The sequence below is a fragment of the Ascaphus truei genome, chromosome 13 (genome assembly GCF_040206685.1).
Source record: "Ascaphus truei isolate aAscTru1 chromosome 13, aAscTru1.hap1, whole genome shotgun sequence".
Taxonomy (NCBI): Eukaryota; Metazoa; Chordata; class Amphibia; order Anura; family Ascaphidae; genus Ascaphus; species Ascaphus truei.
The window spans coordinates 18,490,990-18,514,829 of NC_134495.1; the positions used below are offsets into that span (position 1 = coordinate 18,490,990).

At 45.9% G+C, this 23,840-nt stretch overlaps 1 protein-coding gene across 3 annotated transcripts in view; it reads right to left on the bottom strand.

The window, feature by feature from the left end:
• The window catches only part of KIAA1671 (KIAA1671 ortholog), a 142,668-nt gene that overhangs the window by 95,124 nt on the left and 23,704 nt on the right, over positions 1–23,840 (bottom strand). For all 3 annotated transcript variants that reach the window (XM_075568732.1, XM_075568734.1, XM_075568733.1), the window contains exons 2-5: positions 15,982–17,656; positions 12,568–12,661; positions 5,250–8,237; positions 3,913–4,038 (exon numbers count right to left, since the gene is read on the bottom strand). In XM_075568732.1, the coding sequence (XP_075424847.1) occupies positions 3,913–4,038; positions 5,250–8,237; positions 12,568–12,661; positions 15,982–17,588 (4,815 nt within the window). In that variant the 5' untranslated portion in view covers positions 17,589–17,656. The remainder of the gene's footprint in view (positions 1–3,912; positions 4,039–5,249; positions 8,238–12,567; positions 12,662–15,981; positions 17,657–23,840) is intronic.

Consider the following 23,840-nt stretch of genomic DNA (forward strand, 5'->3'; position numbering starts at 1 on the left):
CAGCATAATATTTAAGGGTGTAATTCCATCCAGGTTCATAGGGCCGAGGGCCCCAGGTTGCTTAGGGGTGACCCCGTTGAGCTTTGGTTACTAAAAATCTTCACAATATGGGAGCGTAACTATATAGATCACAATACTGTAGATACAAGAAAATATATAGCGCACAGGCATACCCCGCATTAACGTACGCAATGGGTCCAGCGCATGTATGGAAAGGGAAAATGTACTTAAAGTGAAGCACTCCCTTTTTTCACTTGGGTACAGGTAGGGAGCCGGTATTGCTGTTCAGGACGTGCCTGTGTCCTACTCACAGGCGCATGCGCGAGCTGCCGCTTTCCAATTGGGCGAGGGGAATCAGCGCGTCACACAACTACGGCGCTCTTTAGGGCTGAATAAGTGTCCGTACTTGCGAAGCGAGCGTACGGACACAGGGGAATGGCGTTATTATAAATATGTCCGTACTCGCGAGTGTCCGTAAAGTGAAGGTCCGTATAGCGGGGTATGTCTGTAGTTATCCCCGTTTTTGGAATTACTACACTGTATATTCTTTAGCGCTTTCTATTGTGACCTATATAGTTGTGCCCCTATTTTTTGAAGAGGACTACATTAAAATGATACACTATTCAGCCATTCCACTTGATAAATACGGTGTTTTGAGTGGTTCCGCATGGAGATGGCATGTAACAGAGGGAAGAGTATGACCGATTGCAACGATGCTGCCCAACGGACTCCATATAAGCTATGGGCTTGGGGACAGATATGACAGACGTGGTATTATTGTAGGAAATGCTATGGACTTCCACATAATATTGTATAGAGTTCTCTGAAGTGCCATGTGAGAAGGATTGCACATAAGGTGCCAGCACCAATCAGTGAAGCGGGTGTACATGTTACTAACTACAGGTCCCCGGATAAGTGTCTACTGCAAACCATTCCTAAAACGTACACTGTTAAATACAGTACTTGTAGATCCAATAAACGTGTCATAGGGAGAATATGTATAGAATATCTAAAACACACAGAGATGAAGGCCTCCCCAATGATACAGACAGATAGAACGAGAATTTTTTTTTTTTATATATATATAAGGCACCCCCCCCCCCAAACAAGAAGTTGGGTACAACTTCCACCATTGGGTTGTGAAAGAGAAAGGTGGCTGCTTAACAGTTTGTAACCCCACCTCCCCCCTACTCTTGGGCCAGAGGAAAGCAGTCGGTGGCCCTATATACATATATCCATACACACTACATTGTTGCGCTGCAGGCCATTCTGGTAGCAAAGGGGTTAAACAGCTTTCCAAGTGCCAAAGGTTAAGTGTAATTATCATAAAGAAGGGACTTGGTTATGAGCTTTCAAAAAAAACGTGAACTAGATAAAGCCTCAAGGCCAAATGCCTGTGATCAACAGCTCTGAGTTACGCCATCAGATTTATTACCCTGTTTTATAATCTCAGTTCAAAGGATGTTCTTGGTAATGAGAACGAGCCCTGATGCCCTCCAGCAAGCGTGAAAACGTAACTCGGTGCAGAATGAAACCTCCCGTGGCACCATTAGGGAAGACAGCGAGGCCGACTAAGCTTTTGTGACACTGAGCAATAGCTCCTCCGCTGCATCTAGCTCCCGACAGACTTCCTACTCAGGTCAGCATAATAATAATAATAATAATAATAATAATAATAATAATAATAATAGCAGCATGTTCTTGTATAGCGCTGCTAGTTTTACGCAGCGCTTTACAAAGAAATTTTGCAGGCACAGGTCCCTGCCCCGTGGAGCTTACAATCTATGTTTTTGGTGCCTGAGGCACAGGGAGATAAAGTGACTTGCCCAAGGTCACAAGGAGCCGACACCAGGAATTGAACCAGGTTCCCCTGCTGCAAACTCATTGCCAGTCGGTGTCTTTACCCACTCCTTCCCCCATGGATGGTCACTAGAGAGGACTTTGTAGCCAGGCACGCCAACCAGTCGTCGAGCAGAGAGGAAAGGTTGGCGCCAACGTTCGAGCAGGCAGAGGTGGTGGGGCATGGTTGGGGAACGGGGGAAAGGACTGCACTACTAGAGCGGGTGCGGTTGGAGTACATCCAGACCCATTCAGTATTAGGGAGGGGGAGCATGGCGGAGGATGGAGGGTTGGCCAGCCGAGATCCTACTCCAGCGCCAGGCCCCGAACACACGTCAAGGTATTTCTGAACTATCAGCAATCCAGTTTGTAGCACTAGGCATCTTGAATGTCTCACTTGTTTACGTACCCAATAACAAATGGAACTACTGCTTTAATCACAATCACATGCAAGAGGATTTGCCACGAATACTGGATTTCCTCCTAGTAACCCATCCCCTAAAGGACTACAAAACTGTTACTAAAAAAAGTGAAAATGTGTTTGTGTAATAAAGGATATTCTGTCAATACCACCCAGCTATTATCAGATCTTGTAAAATGTATTCTCTGAACCTCAGTGTACATCTGTATACTGTATGTCCAAATATGGGCATCATCAACCTATAGTTCTAGTTAAACATTTACCAGACAGGACAAACAATATATGTATCAGGATTCTGAGTTATGTAGGTGATACTGCAGAAGCCTGTGCAGGCAGCCAATCTTGTAGGGTGGTGATTCTACTCAACGTTTGTAGAGGTAACTGGTGTGTGTAAGGCAGAGTGTGTGATAGCTATACTATATGGGGAAAAAATCAGCACATTGCTACTATGTAACATCCACTTGCATAAACCTATTCCCATAATCAGAGAGGGAGATACACATATACAAGAAGACAATTTCCTACAGTACATTGATATGTCTGCAGCCACAAAACACCCCAATCAAGTCCATTCTGTTACTTCGCTTGAAATGATCTCCAGTGTCTATCGTCAGGAAGCGCCAATTAATATATATCAGATGAGCCACAATTCAATATGGAAGTAACGCACGGCTACGGATCAATTATCTACCAATCACGAATGGAAGGAACCAATCTGTAACGGTGTGCGCTACCCAACTTCTCCCCGTGTTGAATAAGAGTTATGGCTCCTATTTGACCAACAGTTAAATGAAAGTGTTTTGGGATACCAAGTAACACCTTTAAATCAAACATGTTACTTGCAAAACTAAAATCAAAGATGCACAAATTGCATCGTTTCAGTGACACGCCCAGGACGTTTGTAAAGACGCCATCAGCATCAAAGACAGGAAATATTTCCCTAACACTGCAGGAGTTTGTCTTTTCGGGGATTATACCAAGCGTTCTACTGTACCATTAATACTTAAGAATTACTTTCCTGATCACTTCAAAGCCATTTCAGTCTCACAAATTCAATAACCTACTGACAATACTGTTATCCTTGTAGAAAACTATGCCACACACTCACACACACACACACACACACACATAAATATATATACACACACATTTTAAGTGGTTAGATTGAAACTCTTATGTTATCAGATACTTCATACCCTTCACTGTTCCAGCTTATAAAAGAGGCTATAAAACATACCCCCTAGAATAGCACACTTGTAGAAGAGAGTTGAGGTTTCCTAAGCTCTGTGCCATATAGTTTACTCTATGAAGAAACCTCTGTCGGTCCATTAAAACAGTACCACAAACTACAGTAAGAATCTAAATACATTTCCTAAACCTTTAATGTGTTCATGGTCAGCAAATGCTTTGTACGGGTTGACATCCTTTACCTACAGAGAAATTGTTAACCTACTGAATGTTATGTGAAACAAATCACAGCCATTTTTCACAAACACGTCAAATCATTACTTTGAGGAATATTTTCAAGCAAGTACATTTACATTGAGAAGATGTTCGTCGATGAGACCACCCCTTCCATACTCTGGTGATGCCGCCGAGGTCTGAATGCAAAGAGAGCGCGGAGAGAAACATCTATGAAAACAAGATCCTACCTGCTGTAGTTCTGCTGCTCTTTCTTTGTGCTGATTACGGCTTCTCCTTTGAGAAGGCTCGGTGACGGCCTCCACCTCTTGCAATCTTGCTGAACGGCGTCTGGATACTTCCCTTCCAGTGGGCTCCTGCAAACACAGCTTCACAATGTCATGTTCCGACAAAGAATGAACCGCGTTAATCCAGCAGACTACCATCAAAAGGCACATTAACATTCAGTAGTACAAGACTGCCCACTGAATCCTCAATGCATCAGCCCTGATGAAGGTACACGGAAATGTAATGGTTTGGTGAAGGAAAGCTAGCAACCTCATCATCGCCAACATTTCAACCATTAAACGTTTCATAAACATTTTTTTGCCACAGGATGTGCTTTAAAAAAAGGTTTATGTTGCCCTGTTTGGATTCTGCGTGCCTACCTGTAGGACACCTAGATAACGAGTAGATGACAACTGTTTATATAAACAGTTACGTATCATCAAACGTCAGAATGCTTTCTTTCACGTCCTATTGACAAGACAGTAAAATTTTGGGCAGTCAACTCTCCCTCTCCACCAATAATGGAGGGCCTCCTGGTGACAAAAAAACAATAGTAATTCAAAAATGGATATTGACTGGTTCCTACGAGGTTTAGGAGCGGGTTGCAGTATGAAAAGCAGAGGGACTAGAACAAGAGTGGCCAACTCTAGACCTCAAGAGCCACCAACAGGTCAGGTTTTGAGGATATCCCTGCTTCAGCACTGGTAGTTTAATCAGTGGCTCAGTCAATGACTGAGCCGCTGATTGAACCACCTGTGCTGAAGCAGGTATATCCTTAAAAACTGAACTGTTGGTGGCTCTTGAGGACTGGAGTTGGCTACCCCTGGACTAGAAACTAGCTGGGAGCCACATGGGGATTTGACAATCCATTGACAAATATTGTGTCAATTCTTAACCTCTTCTTTTTTAGGCAGGCCTGGAAAGCAGAGGGTTACCAGCACTATGCACATGCCACATATATTTATTTGTGGCCAGCAGATATGAAGATAAGGACATTTCTGCACACACCCCAACTATATGATATGGAATTTGAGACCAAATAAATGTAAAAACTAAAGCCAAGAGCCATCGATCGTGCTGCCCAGCCCACATACCAACAGAAGGCCTTTGGTCCTGTTGTGCTACAAAGTGGGTAAAAAGTGGCCAAGAAGTTAGCACTTCTATGTTAAAGTTGAATTGTGAGAAGAAGCTACACTTAAGCTAAGGATCCTTCAAGTTGTATGGCTTCAGTGTTTTCTGTGTTTGGGGTACAATGTTTCCTTCTCTAATAGTAAGTACGAAATACACAAGCGTTTTATACCTTGTAATCGGTGGGTGCCCATTCCTGCTGGCCGAGTACTCCCGGTGTTCTGCGGTTTTCTGCTGTATTGGTTTGCCTCGCTCTGTACTGTTCCCGTCTCTTTTCCTTATCTACTAGCATCAGAGAGAGTATATCACTGGCCTTCGCCGGGCGTCTTCCCTCAGAATGTGGCGATTTCAAATCTACTGAACTGGATTTGCTTTCTGTCTGGTTGGAGCCTTTGTGGTCAAAGCTCAAGGCCATGTTATTTTTTTGGTCATCATCAACACGTCTCTCAACAAACGAAGTTTTTTCCACCAATGTCCGTGGGGTGGGTCCCTCTGTTCTCGCCTCAGGAGTGTTGCGGTGCAAGGAGGAATGTGATTTATTGTCAGCATGAACGTTTGTCGACTCCAACAAAGAATCAAGACATATTAGATTCTGATTCTTTGCCGTGTTTGTGTGTAAGCCTGGATCTTCGCCGGTTCTCACTGGCTTCTTCTGATAATTTGCTTCAGCAAAGGAATCCGTATTATCTGGGGCATCTGTCCCTTTAGGTTGGCTTGGTTTCAGGTCTTCTGCCTTAATTTCTTGTCCAGATGCAATTTCACGAGAGGCATACCAAGATGATACGGACTGATAGTGGTGGCCTTCATCAGAGTGGAAACTTTTCACGCTGGGATCTTTCCATTTACTACTTGGACCCTTTTCCATATAGCTCCTGAAAGACCTTGACCTCTCCCAGCTAGACTCCTTCTGATCTTCAAGAACATCTCCCAACTTGTCGTCTTTAGCTTTCTCCTGTATCGTTCTATAGTCCGCCATCAAGGAATCAATATCAACGACTTTCGATTTGTAATTCCCTTTGGGCTCTAGACCAGAAACATTCAAATCTTCCTCATGTGCCGTTTCAGTGGCCTTCTCCTGGTCCTTTAGTGAGGGTTGGACATTAGGCTCTTTGTAGGAAGGACTTACATCTTCTGTGCTGGTCTTTCTTTTACTTCTCTTTAGAACAGAATCGAGGTCGATAACATTCTGTCTGCCATTGCCTGAACTCTTATCTGACTTAACAATGAGATCTTCCATCAGAACTTGGCTTCTATTTGTCTTGTATTGGTTTAAAGCACATATGCTTTCCAAGTCTTTAACATATGTTTCCTGAGGAATATTTTCACTGTGTAAACTTCCATAAGGTTTCTGTACATTTAGATCTTGTTTCACATGACCATCTGTGGTGGTCACACAGGTAGAGGCACTCTGATACTCAAATTCATTTTTCTCTTTATTCCGATCAATGTATGTCACAGCAAAATATGTTGCCTTTGGGTCAACTGGAGACAAGTCTTTCGTTGTACGATCGCTCCTATCTTCTTTGCTTGCATCTGCAAATTCCACATATCTGCTTTGGTTGGTTTTCATCTTTGCTCCATCTTCTGATAATATTAACAAATCACTTGTTCTCAAACTGGCTTTATTTAATGTATCTACTTCACTGCCAGTATCTCCATCCTGAAATGAAGACTTCCCTCTCACCCACTCTTTCTCGTCAAGAAATGCATCCTTGATCGTTTTCTCAGTTTCAAAACAATAGAGGTTTTTTGCCGGTGAAACAACCGTTAAATCTTTCTTTATTTGCTCAATATCTTTATTCAGCATTAATTTAATGATGTCTGTTGGTTCGTCTTTAATGACATTTGTGCGAACTGGTCCTGGATGATTCTCAACTTGAGCGGATCTTTTCAGGCCTTCTCCGATATTTAAACGATCTACGGGTGACTCCTCCTTAGCAACACGTTTCCTTCCCATTTCTGAATCATTTTCAGTGGGAGCCTCTCCCGTTTGGCAAGTCAGGCTTTTAAAGTTGCTAACTTGGTCTGATCTTTTCAGGTCCTCACGGACATTTAAATGATCTGCTGTAGAAATTGCAAAAGGAGAACCCTCCGCATCTTTGAAATAATCTCTTTCCGGGAAATCTGATACGTATAGATTTTCTGTTCTTTTCTTTTTGTCTGTTATAGGCGTTTTCTCTTGGAAATCTGATATAGTTTTGTTTTCTACCTTTGTTTTATTTATGTCAGTGGGATAGCTTCTCGCTGTTTTGGAAGTATTGTTCGTTGGTGCTTTAATAGGCTGGCTGATGTCTTGTCTAAAGCTATATTTCTTAACAGGTAGAATGTCCAAGTCTCTGGAAGAGTATTTATCCATAGCGGTTTCCTTCGTACGGTCAGGAATTTCCCGTTTTCTGTGTTCACTCTTACTTCTTTGGAGTTTGGTCAGTGAATGATCTGAAAAGCCAGCGTCTGCCTGAGGTTTGTCCTGTTCCCTTTCTTTTCTATGGAAAGATCTCCGGGATCGAAGGGTTACAGCTTTATCTTCTGGGACCATCTTAATGGACTCACTCAAAGCTCTTTCCCCAACAGCTTGAATAATTTCATACCTTGGCTCTATCCGTTGATGATTTACATTGTCTTCTACCTTCTTAACGGTGCTGTGTGCCGGGCGGTCAGTGGAAGAGCGGGTTTCTAGAGCATTAGTTGGGGGATTTCTCTTCTCTCTAGAAAGTGCTGCCTTTCCAACCTGCCCCTCGCTCTTTTTAACATCTGACACATCATAGCTTTTGATGTGCGTTTGTTTTGAACGTACAAAATCCTCCAAACTATCTACTTCGTTTTTAGCTACAAAACGGTCAGAAAACGTTTCACTTTTGGTTTGCGGTTTGGGTCCAGTATCTCTTGTAGGGCAGATCTCAGCAACCCTATGCCGTTCTACATTGTGTTCAAACATGGTGGCTTTCACGGTTTTGAACGGTGTTTCTACCGGCTCAGCATCTTTCTCTTTTGCTTCTGTTGTGGTGTCAAAGAGTTGGTCTTTAAATGTGTAACTCTTCCTATCTTTGGAAACATTTGCCCTGTCCTCAATCTGCCGAGGTTGATCTAATTTTCTGAATGACCCCCTCGTTTTCCACGGTTTCTCCTCTGATAATTCATTCGATTTCTGGTCCACATTATCCTGCAATGTAAAGGCAAAACTTTAGGTTACACAAAAAAGTGAGCTTGTCGATTTCATACAGTAGGTCCACTACATAGCCAGTTACACACCAAAACACCCCTTGCCCCACATGTCCATGCGCTCCTTAGACTAAATTAGTTATTTAAGTCGTCCAAATACACAAACCCTTTCTTTTCAGCCAAGCTCACTGTGAATTGTTCCTAAAAACCCACTCATACAGGGGTGGGTAACTCCAGTACTCAAGGGCCACCAGTCAACGACTGAGCCACCTGGGCTGAAGAAGGGATATCCTTAAAACCTGACCTGTTGGTGGCAATTGAGGACTGGAGTTGGCCACCCCTGCACTAATACTTATCATCAAGAGTTGCACACCACTGGACACTAGAAGGCATTGGGTTAGGCTGCGGGGCAAGTGGCTGCAGTTAAAAGCTCCACTAACGTAACATACAGGGCTGCATACCCATCGCTTTCTGGGACAGGCAGTAAAAAACAAATGATTTGTTTATGATCAGGATAAAAGTCCCAGACTCACTTCGGAAGTAATTAAGCCCTGGTCACTGCAACTTTGGACCTAATGCTTTATATTCTGCTCTCAATTCACTATGAGCCCGCAACTAGCTTTTCTTGCAACTTGCACTGTATCTTCCAGTGATCTGTTATCAGTGGTTTTTCACAGGTAGGCTCTCAAGTGTGAAGATGCAAATAGAGGATGGTAGCGTGTTAGCCCGGAGAATAGACAAACAAAAGTACATGATGCCTTTAATGGTTAACCAGTGATTAGAAAGAGAGCACGCTTTGGAGGGGAGTATTTAAACATGGGAAAGGAAAGCACGTGTCCTGGTGGAACCACTCTTCTATAAATTAAACACGATGTACAACTACAGTATATGTCAGTCACACAAAGCTGTAAAAGCATTTATAGGCCCGCTCTGAGGCTGTCGAACTGCTAACCCTAAGCTTTAAAGCATTTGATTCCCCGGACAAATGCATTGAGCTCTGTAAATATTTTCCTATCATTAAATAGTAATTTCCGTTCATAACAACAACAACTTTAAATGGGATGTTAACACAAGGTCATGCAATATTTATTAGAAAACCAATCGAGCTCTTCAATGCTGGAGGGCCTGCAATGCAATTATCTACAGCAAGCAAATTTAATGCAAGGCTCAATTTATTTATGATACGGTTTGAATTGAGGGTGAGGGGGGTGGGGTCTCCATGTGCAGGACCGACACTACCTTCTCAAGAGCAGAGCCCCTCCAGAAACAAACCTAAAGTCCCATCATTGGGATTTTAAAATAATCGCGGGTGAGAAGTGGTCAACAGGCTAAATCGGTAGGGGCGATTTATGAGGTCACTGCTACAGGTTTGGCTCAAGAACAGGATGCTACAAAATGATCTTAAATAAAAAAAGCCAAACGCATGCTTCTTAAAAGATAAAATGTATTTAAAACTTGGGGTTGCACCCAGATTTGAACTGTGTCTCACACAATAGACAGGACTGCTTAAGATCAGCTAGTGTCCCAATTAGGGGGAAATGTTTTAGATGTCACTGTAAGGCAGGGGTGTACGAGATTTTTTTTTTGGGGGGGGCGCGGCAGTTACAGAGACCTGTCGCTCTTCCCCAAGGCATTTGAATTAAATGCTGGGGGACCGCGCAAAGCCTCTAACTCATTTACCTTGAGTCAGACAGCTTGGTGTCATGCGTTGCCAGGGTAACGCAGCGTCAAATGATGCTGTGGAGTCATGTGACGTCCCGTGACCTGCGATGTCAACGCGGTGTCACATGACGCTTGATACAAGGTATGGGGGGGGGCGCGCGAGCAGTAGGGGAGAGCAGGCAGGGATGGGCTGGGCAAAAAGCTTGCGCACCCCTGCTGAAAAGGAATGTGTGAAGCATTTTGCATGAGGACTCAACACAAATGTAAACCAGTGAACTAACTTATTATCGGGATAGTTTGGTTTACTCCTGGTTTATACCTTCACGGCACTCACCCTGTTCATCACCAACATCCATGAGCCCTTCCAACCTCCTCTCCTCAATGAAATACAGTAAGAGAGAGCACTAGCCAACTTATTCATTCTGCTCGCACTGGCCTCCATTCAATATGCTATGAGGCAGTCTTCCCCTTGCTCTGGAAGAGCGGCAATCCAGGCTTTTGTGTTTGTTTATTTTTTTGATTGAAGCAGGGGGTCTGCGGAGCTGCCCCACATTCATTTCTGCTCCGGGGACCCCCTGCTTCCAGAGATACTTACCTCCGCATTAGGTGCCGGTAGCCGCTCTGCCAGCAGGGATCACATAATGCTCCCCATGCCATGGGGGCCAATAGGAAGCCGTGACGTCATCAGGTTACACTTCCTATTGGCCAGCTTTAAACTTTCAAGCCCAGCCAGCTCAGCCGGAGCGGTTTCCGGCACCTACTCCGGAGGTAAGTGTCTCAGGAAGCCCGGGGTGCCCAGAGCTGAAATTAATGGGGTTCAGCTCCCCCTGCTTCAATCCTTTCTATGGCCTCTGTCAGTGAAGGGGTTGCACACATTTAAACTCTGAAATAGGCATGTAAAAACCTTTTGACATTTGTAATCGTCTAAGTAACTTCCTGGCAATGCGAATCCCTTTCATGGTACAGAAACGTGAAAGCGGCAGCCCGCCCTGGTCACAGGGTTATTTTGCATCTCGCTTTCTTACCTACTTTACGAGATCTCTACCCACCCTCCGCAACACTGCTTTTATATCGGATGCTTCGTTCGGGAGATATAAAACTGTTTAAAGGTTAAGTGCCCGGGAAGTTAAAATGGCGCTCTCCTTACAACCCAATGCAGAGTAAAGGTTATCATGGTAACCGCAGAAGCTAGAGAAGGAAAATCAATTTTCAACGCACAAAGAAAAAAAAGAGCAAGACGCGCTTGGGGAATACTACATTATAGGAGTAAATCTCAAATAGGCTCCTGTACAGGCCTGCTGCTTTAACTGGAACGTAGAAATGCGCTGATCTACATCTTTATCCCCCTCTATTCACTTTGCCTGGCGTTGCCCTGCCAGGAATGAGGACACGGCCAATAGCTGGATAATATCATGCCGCAACCCGCATTGTTATTCTGCAACCAAAACAAACTTGGGAAAGAAAACAGGAAATTGCTCAACTTGTCTGTTACAAAAAAAAAAAAAAAGAAGGATTTTTCAGAGAGACAGCATTTCATGACCGCAACCAAAAATACCCCAAAGGGGCCCGTTACAGATGAGGCTGTAATTCCCGTGACCTCAAATAATCGACTTCCTCTTTGTGTGCGAAGTATTAAGAATCAGCCCGTGTGCTTCAAGGGTCAAACATCGGATGAGTCCGTAATGTACGCAGTTGCTGCAAAGTATGACTGAGCAGATGCGAACAGTGCGTCTAAATGCTGGGTTATAACACAGATATTGGTAGGAGCATCTTAACATACAGTATAGGGATCAGTTGCAGCATCACAACCTTTTCAGCACTCCGTGGCATAATTATTGCCCCAAAGAGCACACTATCTAATTTGTTTAACCATTGCAATTTTAAAGATCAGCTGTTAACCTCTGCAAGAAGGACTACTCTTTATAAGTTTCATTAGAAGCTGTTCCATCTTTGGACTATCCTGACTAAATACCAGGTGACAATTGTTATTTTTTTGTTTTTTTATGTTGGCATTTCAGATAAACTCCATATACTTAACACAGTAAGTTTAATCAGACAGTTACCATGTACTGTAACAAAGTCCAAGAAAACTGTGGAAGCCTAATTACCATCTAATGATTACAGTACTTTGCAAGTAGCCAAGTGTGATCTGTGGATAACCCAAACAGTGCATTTCTAACATCATCCCCGCCCTCAACCCACTCACCCTAACGCCCATGGTCACCCCTACCCTCAACCCTTCCTAACGTCTCTCCAAAACCCTCCAAAGTCACCCACCTCACCAATCTCCTCCACTGTCAGACACATCACCATGCCACCGACAAGACTAAATCCAGAGACCTGACCCCCAATCCCTGCCCACCAACCTAGCAAGCTCTCAATGCACCCAACCCGTAGAGCGACCATAATGTTCCCACCCCAGCCCACCAACCTAGCAAGCTCTCAATGCACCCAACCCATAGACGACCATAATGTTCCCACCCCTGCCCACCACAGACATATTAACAATGACACTATGCCCATCACTGGAAATGTTCCATATGTAACCCCACCACTGTTTTCCTAATTAATGTACAGCGCCCTTATATAAATATTATAAATAAATATGTAACTTCCCAAGATCTGAGGGCGTGGCAAATGCTCCTATACTATAGGTATATATTTCTCACCTTTCCATTTCCATATTCCTGAGCGACGTACACACTCTGACCTTCCTTAGCTCTCGCATACTTGGGCTCCATATTTGGTGGTGAACTTGAAAATCTGTGGAAAATAGAGTTACACCCATCAACAGTACTATACAAACAGTTTTACATGCCAAGCTTAGCTTCGGGTTGAAACACCTGCAATCGCTTTGGTCATGGTATAGCTGCAAATTAATGTGGTAATATACCTACCCCCACTATGATGCTCTATGGATGTCATTTGAGGAATTCCCCAAGCCTACACTAAACTTGTGCAGCAATGCACGGTCAAAATTATCTCTCAAAATACCTACAAAACATTTTCAACATAGAGCACGAGGTTAGAGGCAGTCTTCACATAATATGATATCATTAATAATGCAGATATTCCCTTATCCTTGGTATTAGTAGGCAGACCAAGAATGATCTAATCACTTGGAATTTTAAGTGGCCACAGAATAAAATAATTCGCAGACTAAAATGCCATTCTGTCATCAGGAGCCACATGGGACATTCTTTGTTCTGAAATAAAATTATCCCACATGCCATGGACATTTAAGGATGTTTTAAATGGCAGATTATTGACTAAAGATGCATTATAACCTGTAATCCATACTCTGCTGAATGTATGGAGATGGCATTTTGCTTCCTGAGTTTTCAAGGTTACCTTTTTCTCAAATTAAATAAAAAAAGCTGTGTGTGCTGTGCACGCGCATAGTAAGTGAAACTTCTTTGACTTTTGTCACAGAAATTGTTTGTGATGTTTTAATTAAAAATCAAAATACAATTTCATTGACAAAACGCAAATAAATTTTGACTTTGAAGGTGCGTGCTCAGCACACATCCCCTGTATTAGCTATTTGCACTAGGTGTGAATTCCTCGTGCGTGTGACTGTGTGACTGTGTGTGTGTGCGTGTGACTGTGTGTGCGTGTGACTGTGTGTGTGCGTGTGACTCTGTGTGCGTGCATGTGTGACTCTGTGTGCGTGCATGTGTGATGTATGCGCACCCCCCCTGCACCTCGCATATGCCCCTGCACCTCACATATGCCCCTGCACCTCACATCACCCCCCTGCACCTCACATCACCCCACTGCACCTCACGTCACCCCCCTGCACCTCACATCACCCCCCTGCACCTCACGTCACCCCCCTGCACCTCACATCACCCCCCTGCACCTCACGTCACCCCCCTGCACCTCACGTCACCCCCCTGCACCTCACGTCACCCACCCCCCTGCACCTCACATCACCCCCCTGCACCTCACATCACCCCCCGGCACCTCACATTAACCCCCTACACCTCCTCACCTTACATCACCCCCCTTCACCTCCCCTCACCCCTACAACTCCCCTCACCCCCTGCACCTCCGATCACCCCTTTCACCTCCTCACATCACCCCCTTTCACCTCCTCACATCACCCCCCTTCACCCCCTCACATCACCTAATGGCGCCGCTGCCAGACGCTTCTGCGCATGCGTGGCGTCCGACAGGGTCGCCATGACTACTGCGCATGCGCGGCGCGGGCTGCGCAGAGGTTGACGGCAGCTGAACAGCTCCCCTTGCGAGTGAGCCCAGCGGGGGGAGCTCTGTCTGAGTCTCCCGCCCGGCGGCAGAGGAGTCTCCCGCCCGGCGGCAGAGGAGTCTCCCGCCCGGCGGCAGAGGAGTCTCCCGCCCGGCGGCAGAGGAGTCTCCCGCCCGGCGGCAGAGGAGTCTCCCGCCCGGCGGCAGAGGAGTCTCCCGCCCGGCGGCAGAGGAGTCTAACGCCCGGCGGCAGAGGTGTCTCCCGCCCGGCGGCAGAGGTGTCTCCCGCCCGGCGGCAGAGGAGTCTCCCGCCCCGCGGCAGAGGAGTCTCCCGCCCCGCGGCAGAGGAGTCTTCCGCCCCGCGGCAGAGGAGTCTCCAGCCCCGCGGCAGAGGAGTCTCCAGCCCCGCGGCAGAGGAGTCTCCAGCCCCGCGGCAGAGGAGTCTCCAGCCCGTGTATCCTGTGGCAGCAAGCCCACCTGCGGAGGTATGTGTATGTATTTATGTGTGTTTGTTTGTGTCAGTGTGTTTGAGTGTGTTTGCTCCGGGGGCAGGGGGACTTGCAGGGTGCCGCTCGGTTCAAGCAGTAGATGCTGCCCCCATCACCGTGCAGCGGAAGCACTCGCCCCCGATGGAGTACAGAGCTACTACTGTCATTTGAGCTTGGCGTGCGGCTGGGACAGAGAGCGGGCCTGGTCCCAGGAGCCAGTCGGGTTGTAGCAGGAGAGCCGGGCCCGGTCCCCACTGCCCTGGATGCCGCCCGTGCCCATCTCCAACTGGGGGAAATTGCTGCCGGCCGTTAGGAGCGGCGCCGGCGGCGATATGTCTGCGGCCGTGTGGGGGGAGCGGGGGCCATTAGGAGCGGCGCCGGCGGCTATCGGCGCCGCCGCTTCTGATTTTTGGAGCGGGTGTGATGTCAGTGTTGGGGTCGGGCTGAGCCAGAACACAGCCCGGCCTCAACTGCCAGTACTGACGTCACATCCGTTTCATTTCTGTCTCCACAATCCATTTTTGCCCCAGTTCGAATGAGGTGCCACTAAGGAAGTTTCACTTCAAAAATTAAAACCAGATACCTATGTATTAATTGAATAAAGAAAGCACTTTTCAGAAGACAGCATTAACTACATACTTACTGTAAGTAATAATTGCCTAAGAACAGGGCTACTGGACAATAATGCCCTGGCTGGAAGAGTCGAAGCCAGTAATGCCCTGTTCTCAGTGGATTATTAATATTATAGGATAAATGTTTTTAAATTAAATTTTTTTTTTTTTATTATTATATATCCAAAAAAGCTAAACAAAGATGCGCACGCTCCAATAATAGAAAGTCCATGAAATGGGGGAATTTTTTTTGAACACACACACACACTGCCCCCCAACTTGATCCCTACTTGCACCTCCTCCCCCGCTCTCTGGTCGAGCCTCCCCCCCACTCTCTACTCGCACCTACTACCCCCCCACTCTTAGATTCCATTTTAACCCAGATCCACTAAACAATGTTATATACACAATTGCCGCACAACTCGACTGCAAACGTTGTCGTTGTTAAACTAGTGTAGGATTTACTCGACAGACCACACAACACTGATAAAACACCTCCAAAACACCTCCACACTCTGCTCACACCTCCTATCCCCCCCACTCTCTGCTTGCGCCTCCCACCCCCCCACTCTCTGCTCACGCCTCCTCCTCCCCCACTCCGCTCGTGCCTCCTACCCCCCGCCCCCTTCCTCCTAAAAAAACTTGTCAAGGTGCTAAAAATTCCGGCCCATTACGGAATGAATAATTACCGGAATTGTGACCAATCAGAAAGCAGAGATTTCAACAATGCCCAGAATTTTTAGCAGTTTAGCCTATGATAAATAATAATACTTACATCTTCGTCAAGTCTGCAGAGAGAGGCCGGAATGGTAACGATGTCCTTGGACTCCCAGGCTTGATCTCCGTAATTTCTGGAGTGAACCCTTTAATCCGTTGAGGAAGGTTAGAATTTCCATCTTCTTCTTCGGCTGTAGGCGAATCTGTGCCTTCCATAGAGGAGCCTGTATTTGCTAAAAGAAGGCTGATGCGTCTTCGGATGGTTCCACGAGTAATGCCACTTTCTTCATTGGTTGAGTTTAGACTAATATCAGGGAGAGACGTCTCTTCTTGTGCCACAAGTTTCATGGGTTTGCTGACGGTGTTCTCGGTTAGCTTTATTATGCCTTGGTTTTCCCCAACATCCGTTATTTCTTGCTCTCTAGTATATCGCTTTCCCTTAGCAATGCTGACTGGGGAGTCGTTGTCAGGGCTTGGAGAATCCAGATTTCCAAAAGGGACTCCACTCTTTACCTCAATTATTTTCATGTCACTGCCAAGGGTTTTGAAGCCCAAACCAGAAAGGCTGGCACCATCTTTTTCCTTGGACCCCAATTCAGGTTTTTCTTCTATGGTGTTGGTGTTAAATGCATTTTTCTTCAAGGGTATATTTTCCTTGGTTTCTTCAGAAGTATTTCCTTTCCTGTTTATAAAAGAACCTCTACTTTCAAACTTTGCAGTAAGATCCATGGACAGGGGCCTTGGTTTTCGAATCCATGTTCCATCTACCAAGCCTGGCAACGTCTTCTCCTCTTCAACCACGGGATTGTCTTGAGTTTGATCGTTTATAGACTCTAGAAATATAGCAGACACGGGACGACGTTTTGGCCTTAACTGAACTGAACTCACAGGTGAGTTATCTTCACCTTCAGCTTTCGTTGAAGGATTATTAGACTTCTCACTCTGACCAAATTCTTTATGTTCACCTGCCGCATCGGAGGGTGAAGAAGGTAATCTGGTGGCAGTGGCACAGACCGATTCCCTGGGTTGGGAAACCTCAGGCTTCCTGTATGTCACTACAGGTTTACATGCAACCTCTGGTTTGGTATTAGATTCCCATTCTTCTGAGACTGAAGCTGGTTTGGACTCTTCCACTGCGTTTGATCTTGGAACCTGGCTAAAGGACCTCAGCCTCCTAATGCCAGACGTAGCAGAAAATGTTTCCACTTCTGCTCTTGTGCTACGATCAACTTCAGTGTTCGGCTGCTGAGAGCTCCTGGAAATTCTGAGACGTGCGCTTTCACCCTCATCTTTTTTAAGGCTGCCCAATGAAGACATGTCATTCAGTGGTCTAATATCCACAGAGGATATTATAGGCAGCCTTGGAACTGTGCCTATTGGCTTTCTGCTTTCCCAAAAATCTGGAGGTTTCTCCTTAGAAAATGGCTTTGGTGAGAGCCTTGGCCTTGATCCTGGGGTAAACATGCTAACGGATTTGGTAGAAGACCTGCTAGGCTCTTCAAGGATAAGCGAGCCAGTTAAACTGGATTCACTAGACTTATTACTTGCATCTGAAAGGGGGCTAATATGTGGGCGCGATGATTTAACCTCATGTAATATTTCATTCAGGTTGGCTTGAGTTGTCCTGGATGTCAGGGGGGTAGTCATTTCTACCTTGGTGGTCATGGCTCTAGTCAGTTACCCAGGTGTAAAAGAAGATGTTGAAGGTTGTGACGATATTCAAATCAACGACACTAAAAGAGAAGAAAATGTAGAAGAAAAAAAAAGTTAATTTTGCCTTCATGGAAACTTTCTTTCAATATATTTGTGCTCTGAAATAGAGCAGACAATGTATAGAGTTGACCAATGCAAAATTACTTGCCACAGTTCACAGGGGGAGTGCACACTTGGACCTGAACTGGGTTCATATGTTTCAAAGGCAGTATTCTTACCAAAAAGCCAATTAAGACCTTCAGTCCTTTCATGACAACTTTACGATACAGGGGTTAATTGGACCAAAATCAAGCACCGAAAGTACGATTAATAAAATCATAGCACAGATGGTTAATACATGTGCTTAAATATTGCTGGCTCCTGCTCAACAGGAGACAATATTACATGTGGTCCAGGCTACTAGAAGCTTGAAAAGAAGAACAACCACCACCACTCACGACCCAAAAGGTTTACAGGGCAAACGATCTGCCGAGACATAGCATGGACAGGCAATGATTTGAGCCCAGTGAGGGTCTTTTCGAGCCCAGTCCCATCTAAGACCTGGATCCCCAAAAGGGGTGCTAAATATTAGCACGCCTCAGCTTCCATTCATATGAACGCGAGTAAAAGCATGCTAAAGTTTAGAACCCTTTTGTGGATCTGGGTCCAAGTGTGCCAAGTCCCATTCTTTGCAGGCATCTCAGGAATAGCGGGGGCGATGAGATGTAGCATGAAGGTAAAGGCGAGTTTTACCGCTCGTCTCCTCCATCCCATGCGCTTTCCTTACCGCTGCTAACAGAGAGAAGGTGTCTGCATTCATCTGACCGTGTGCTTGCACTGGGGCGACGGAAACAAGACAAACAAGATGCACCTCTCCTCCCATCCAGAGTTAAAGGCTGTGCTCAAAAAGCAGTGTAATACGGCAGGCACAGAGATCCATAATAAAGTGCTCATTTGCATCTCATTACCCAGAATCACTAGCTGCAGTGGAAGCATTGTAGTTTGAGAGATCATGGGGAAAGGCAGATTTGTGGACGTGTCCGAGACCCGTGAATGTGCCCACGTGGTATTTCTATGTGCTGTACACTGTCACTTTTTGTTACTCACCATAACTTACATTGTGTACCCAAGTGATAAAGGAAGCATGCCAAGACTAAGAGGATTATCTGATTGTTCCAATGTGAACCTATTACCCACATCACTACCGTTGTATCCGTGCGGTGGAACTGCCATTTTTAATTTCTTTATTGCCCAAGTAGGCAACTTTCCAAGTTTAACATCTAGAATTAGATTCCATTTTGACCCAGATACACAAAACAATGTTATATACACATTTGCTGCACAACTCAACTGCAAACGTTGCCGTTGTGTAACTAGCGTATGATTTACTCGGCAGGCCATAAAAACACTGATTTATTTAGCATACGTTGCGCCTATTTTAACTTAATTAAATTAGGTACTTTAAGAAAAAAGACGCCAACTGCGTACGGACGTCACTGTTTATAGCGCTGAAAAGGAGTCCTTCCGTACATAGGAATATGAAGGACGCCAGGAGGTTGAAAAAACAATAATGGAGTCTGGCTTCGTATAAATAGATTTCCTTGAAGTTTGTAAGGGATGTGGTTACGGGAATATGCAAAGTTTTGAGAGTCCTAAAAATACACCGCATTTGACTTTTGTGCCGTAGGAAGACGCCAATATTGAGGGACTGTCACACAACGGTAACCCTTTGCTTTAAAGCAGCCATACAAAATTCCTTTTTTTTTTTTGAATTATATGTAAAGCAGGTGTAATTCATTGTTACCCAAGCTGGCAATCGTTTGATGCCCCTGTTATACATCTGTAAAAATCCTGATTGTGTGCCTAACAAAATGGCCACCTTTCAGTTTCAATCAATCCTTCAGTCAGTGTAACTCAGCAGCTACTGATAGCTGAGGCTATGCTAATGGCGCGCGACGGAGGGCGCGCCTGCCGCAGAGGCGATTTCTGGCCTAGGGGGAGACGCGACAGGAAGGCGTGGCTGTTTGTCACAGACCTGGTTCGCCCTCGTTGGCTGAACCGCTCACGTGACTTGGCCGTCACGCGACAAAATCAAATCCTTTTTCGCTTGCTCTACAGCCTGCTGTTCTCGCTGCGCGCGCAGTCGCCCCGAGGCCTGAATTATACCAAGACCTGCAGGGTGGCAACGCTATCCTGTGACGTCACCCTGCGCTGCCGCCGAGCCGCATCTTGGTTATACCGGGGAGACAGAGCAGGAGGTGGCGTGGCCGTGAGCGGTTCACCGTCATTGGTGAACCGCTCACGTGACACGGCCGTCGCCAGAGAAAAACTCATTTGGAAGTCTCTTCCCTAGCCGCCCGCTTTGCAGTACGGTGCACCGCGGCAGTCGCCATCGGTTTGAGCACTTTCATTGTAGTTATGCTAGTTATTTTGGCGCCGCTACACGCGACTCCGCACACGTTTTTCGGTATAATCACGGCCCAAGTATGAACATGGCACGGCCTAAGGAAACATTATCTATGGTTACAGTTTCCAGCTCAATCTGCTGGGAACACGGGCGACAAATGATCACAAGCAGGAAAGTGTGGCAAAGCTCTTGCACTGCTGGGGAGGTGGGCTAAAGCCTGCTATAGAAATCAAAGGAAGCTCAGTATATTAAACCTCATTAAAATGGCATTAAGAGTTCAATTAAAAAAATAAGTCACTATTATCACAGAACTGATTTTTTTTTTTTTTAAACCATAAGATTTCACGTTCCGCTGCCTTAATGTGGCAGTTTCATGTAGCGGGGGGGGGGGGAGGGGGAGAGGGGGAGGGGGAGGAGGGGAGGGGGAGGATAAGGTAAACAAGGGCTGACAAAATTAAACAAATGACAGTCGCATGTTGAACAGGTAAAAGGAGCAGACACCTTTAAAAAACCTTTTAACATGTCAAAATGTTGTGGGGGGAGGGGGATGCGTGTCTGCTGTGCACCTGTGTGTTAATACAATCTGTATGTAATGTATTTTGGTGATAAAACTGTTTGCTAGTCCTCAAATTCACAGGGAGGTTTTGTTCGCTTCACTATGTCTTATGCCGAGTAATAATGCCGCCAAACAGATAAACATAAGTAGCTGATAAGTTTGAATTCAGTTTCTACCAAAAAAGTGATACATATTATAATTGTATCTTGTAAAAAATGAAGACCGTGACTGTGTAGCAGCAACCCCCGCCAACCCCTTAACATGCAAACATTGTTTTTATTCTATATTGTGCAGCCCGATAGAAAATATTTGTCCCGCGAACCCCTAATGGATAAATCTTATTGCCGACTCATCAGACTGTCGCTAACAGAGCTGTGTGACCGATCCCAGGCAGTGTCGTGTCCTGAGCTTGTGGGGGGAACACGCGCTTAATAAGGCCCCAAACTGCCCCTCAGTGTGTGCAGGCAGCATGCCCCCCATATAGCTGTCACTCACTGCGGGAGCTTCCAAAGTCACGTCCCACAATGCCTTGCTGCTGTGGATGCAAAGGATTGTGGGGATCGACTTAGGAAGCTCCTGTTGAATGTGACAGCTATACCCCTACGCCAAGGTGCAGTTTGGGCCCTTGCTAAGTGCGCAGTCCCCCACACTGGCTCAGGACCCCACTAGACGGCCTAGAAGCCATTACAGACTTTTTTGTGAAAACCCCTTAGAGACTGTTCCCAAACCCTTTTGGGAATCACTGACTTAGAAGATCTAGAGGGAGCTGTACTGTGACCCTTCTCCCATCCCCTCCCAGCTAGTAAAATTTGTATTTTATTTATTTTTTGTTCCATAAAATATGGCCGCCGGGGTCTCCAATGCAGCTTTCTATCAGTGACCCCAGTGGCCATTTTGTTTTCCCAGACAAGTATTTCTGCTGAAAAGATTTAAGGGTTAAATTAGCAGCATACAGAGGGTGTGGGGGGGGGGGAGATGGAAACAGTAGCAGTGTGTTTGAGAACATCATATTCAAAAAGGACTGATTAAAAGAAGTGTGGATTGACACACAGTATTATCACTAATACAAATAAAGTAAAGATAGTAAAAACCCTCCACCGCATTTAGTTACCCGAGAACCTTCTAAACCAAAATCACCCAAAATCAAAGAGAACGCCCCATCACCTTTGAAACCCTAAACACAATCCTACATCCTTTTAATCGTCTTTGTGCTAGGATAAGCTCGCCCGCAGCAGCTAATCTCGCCCTGCTCACACAGCCGTTTACGACTCGCCGTTCCGTGCGCAGGTAATTGATTTTTTGCAGTGTGAACTTTAGATCCAAACACAGGGAGTGGGTGTGTATGAAAAGACTTTAATTACTCGTGAAATGTAATTCGAGTTCAATAAAAAAAAAAAAAAAAAAAAAGTAGTATGAGCTAAAACTGGTTTGATAACATTTTTAATCTTCTGAATGCAATTTCAAACTGGCATGAGAAATGTGAACACGAGCACACACCCGATATGTCTGGACGTATTGAACAGGCACGAACCTGACGGTTAGAATGTGACCAGTACGATTAGGATCGTCTCAAACAGCGATTCCCAACAAGGGGTTCGCCAAAAGGATGTGAAGGCGGATCCCATACAGCAGGGGTGAGCAAACTTTTCCCCCTGTGCCCCTCTCCCTCCTCCTCACGCCCCCCCCCCTCCTTACCGGCGTTCTGACGTCACGCTGCCTTGGCAACGTGGCATCGTGTGACCCTGCGGCATTGCCATGGCGACGCATCGCCACAAGCCGTTGGAGACAAGGTATGGCTAAGTCCCCGGTGGAGGCTGCTGCACGCGCGCCTGGCATCCTGGCACGGCCACAACTAGGGGGGGGGGGCGGACGCAGCAATGATGGGGTAATCTCCCCTCATATTGGCTCCCAGGGCACCACGTGACTTGCGCATCCCTGCCAAACAGCATAGTGGGGGTTCCCGAGCCTGTGTGGGAACTGTGCACTTAGTAAGGCCCCAAAACGCACCTTGGCGTGGGGGTTTAGCTTTTTTTTTGTGCCGGAGGAGCTGCTGCACAGGAGGGCCCCTGCCCCGGTTCTCCGAAGCGATCACCCCATCACTGATGACAAAACAGAAGAGGCGTTCTCCCCATCAGTTCTACCTTGGTGAGAGACCATATTGTGCGCTCTATCGCCCCTACAAAAACGAGCAATTACATTGTGACATTAAGACCTGCTAACGGCCATGCCTTGAAAGTGGCAGCAGGCTTAAGACGCTTTGGCTAAAGGGTTAAACTAAATGACCCTTTATCAAGAGAATATATAGGTATTGTACTGTGTATTTTTGTCACCTGGGAAGTAGCTTTGGGCATCTTTGTTTTTTGTTTTATACATTATGACATAGCTACTATAATCATGGGGCCCCTGGAATGCCAGACTTCATGGCGTAGTAGCAATGTCCTTGGGCACCCAAAAGGTGCAATCCCACATAGCTGAATTTCTTCGGGACCTCTGAATGGGGAAGTGTTTTCTTTTCCCGTATCCCCCCCTGACCTTATCAGAGAGCCAGTAAAGATAAGGGGAGGTGGGAGGGGGGGCTCTGGCTGTACAAGCTCTTGCTGATCACACAGGGACATCTCACACAAGGGAGCAGCCAGAGGCAATCCCCCCCTCCCAGGTCTCACTAACACACATTAAATATACACATAGGTGTCATATTTTACCAAAAATACACATTTGGGTAAAAAGTCAATCACCCACATAAGAGCCCTTAATCAGGTCCCTGGAATGACACTCATTTTAGTCCTAGCAGAGATTGTCCCTTTAACAGCGCCATGACAGCACAGCTACACCCCCCAGAAATGTTTGTCTTAGGGGAGATCGCATCCTGCATTCCTATGGAGCTCAGGACGTGATTTGCACTGATGGCGGACGGGAGCAGGATGACTTCCACTTCCGCTCCATGAACCGTGATGGAGCGATCAAGTGACCTTCAGATCTCACGTTCACGTCACACTATGGGAGAAGGAGCGGTTCAGTGAGTAAAGACACAGACTAGCACTGAGTGTGAAGCAGGGGAGCCTGGTTCAATACAATTCCCGGTGTCGCTCCTTGTGACCTTGGGCAAGTCACTTATCTCCCTGTGCCTCAGGCACCAAAAACATAGATTGTAAGCTCCACGGGGCAGGGACCTGTGCCTGCAAAATGTCTCTGTAAAGCACTACGTAAAAACTAGCAGCGCTATACAAGAACATATTATTATTACTAAACAAACCCGGACCGG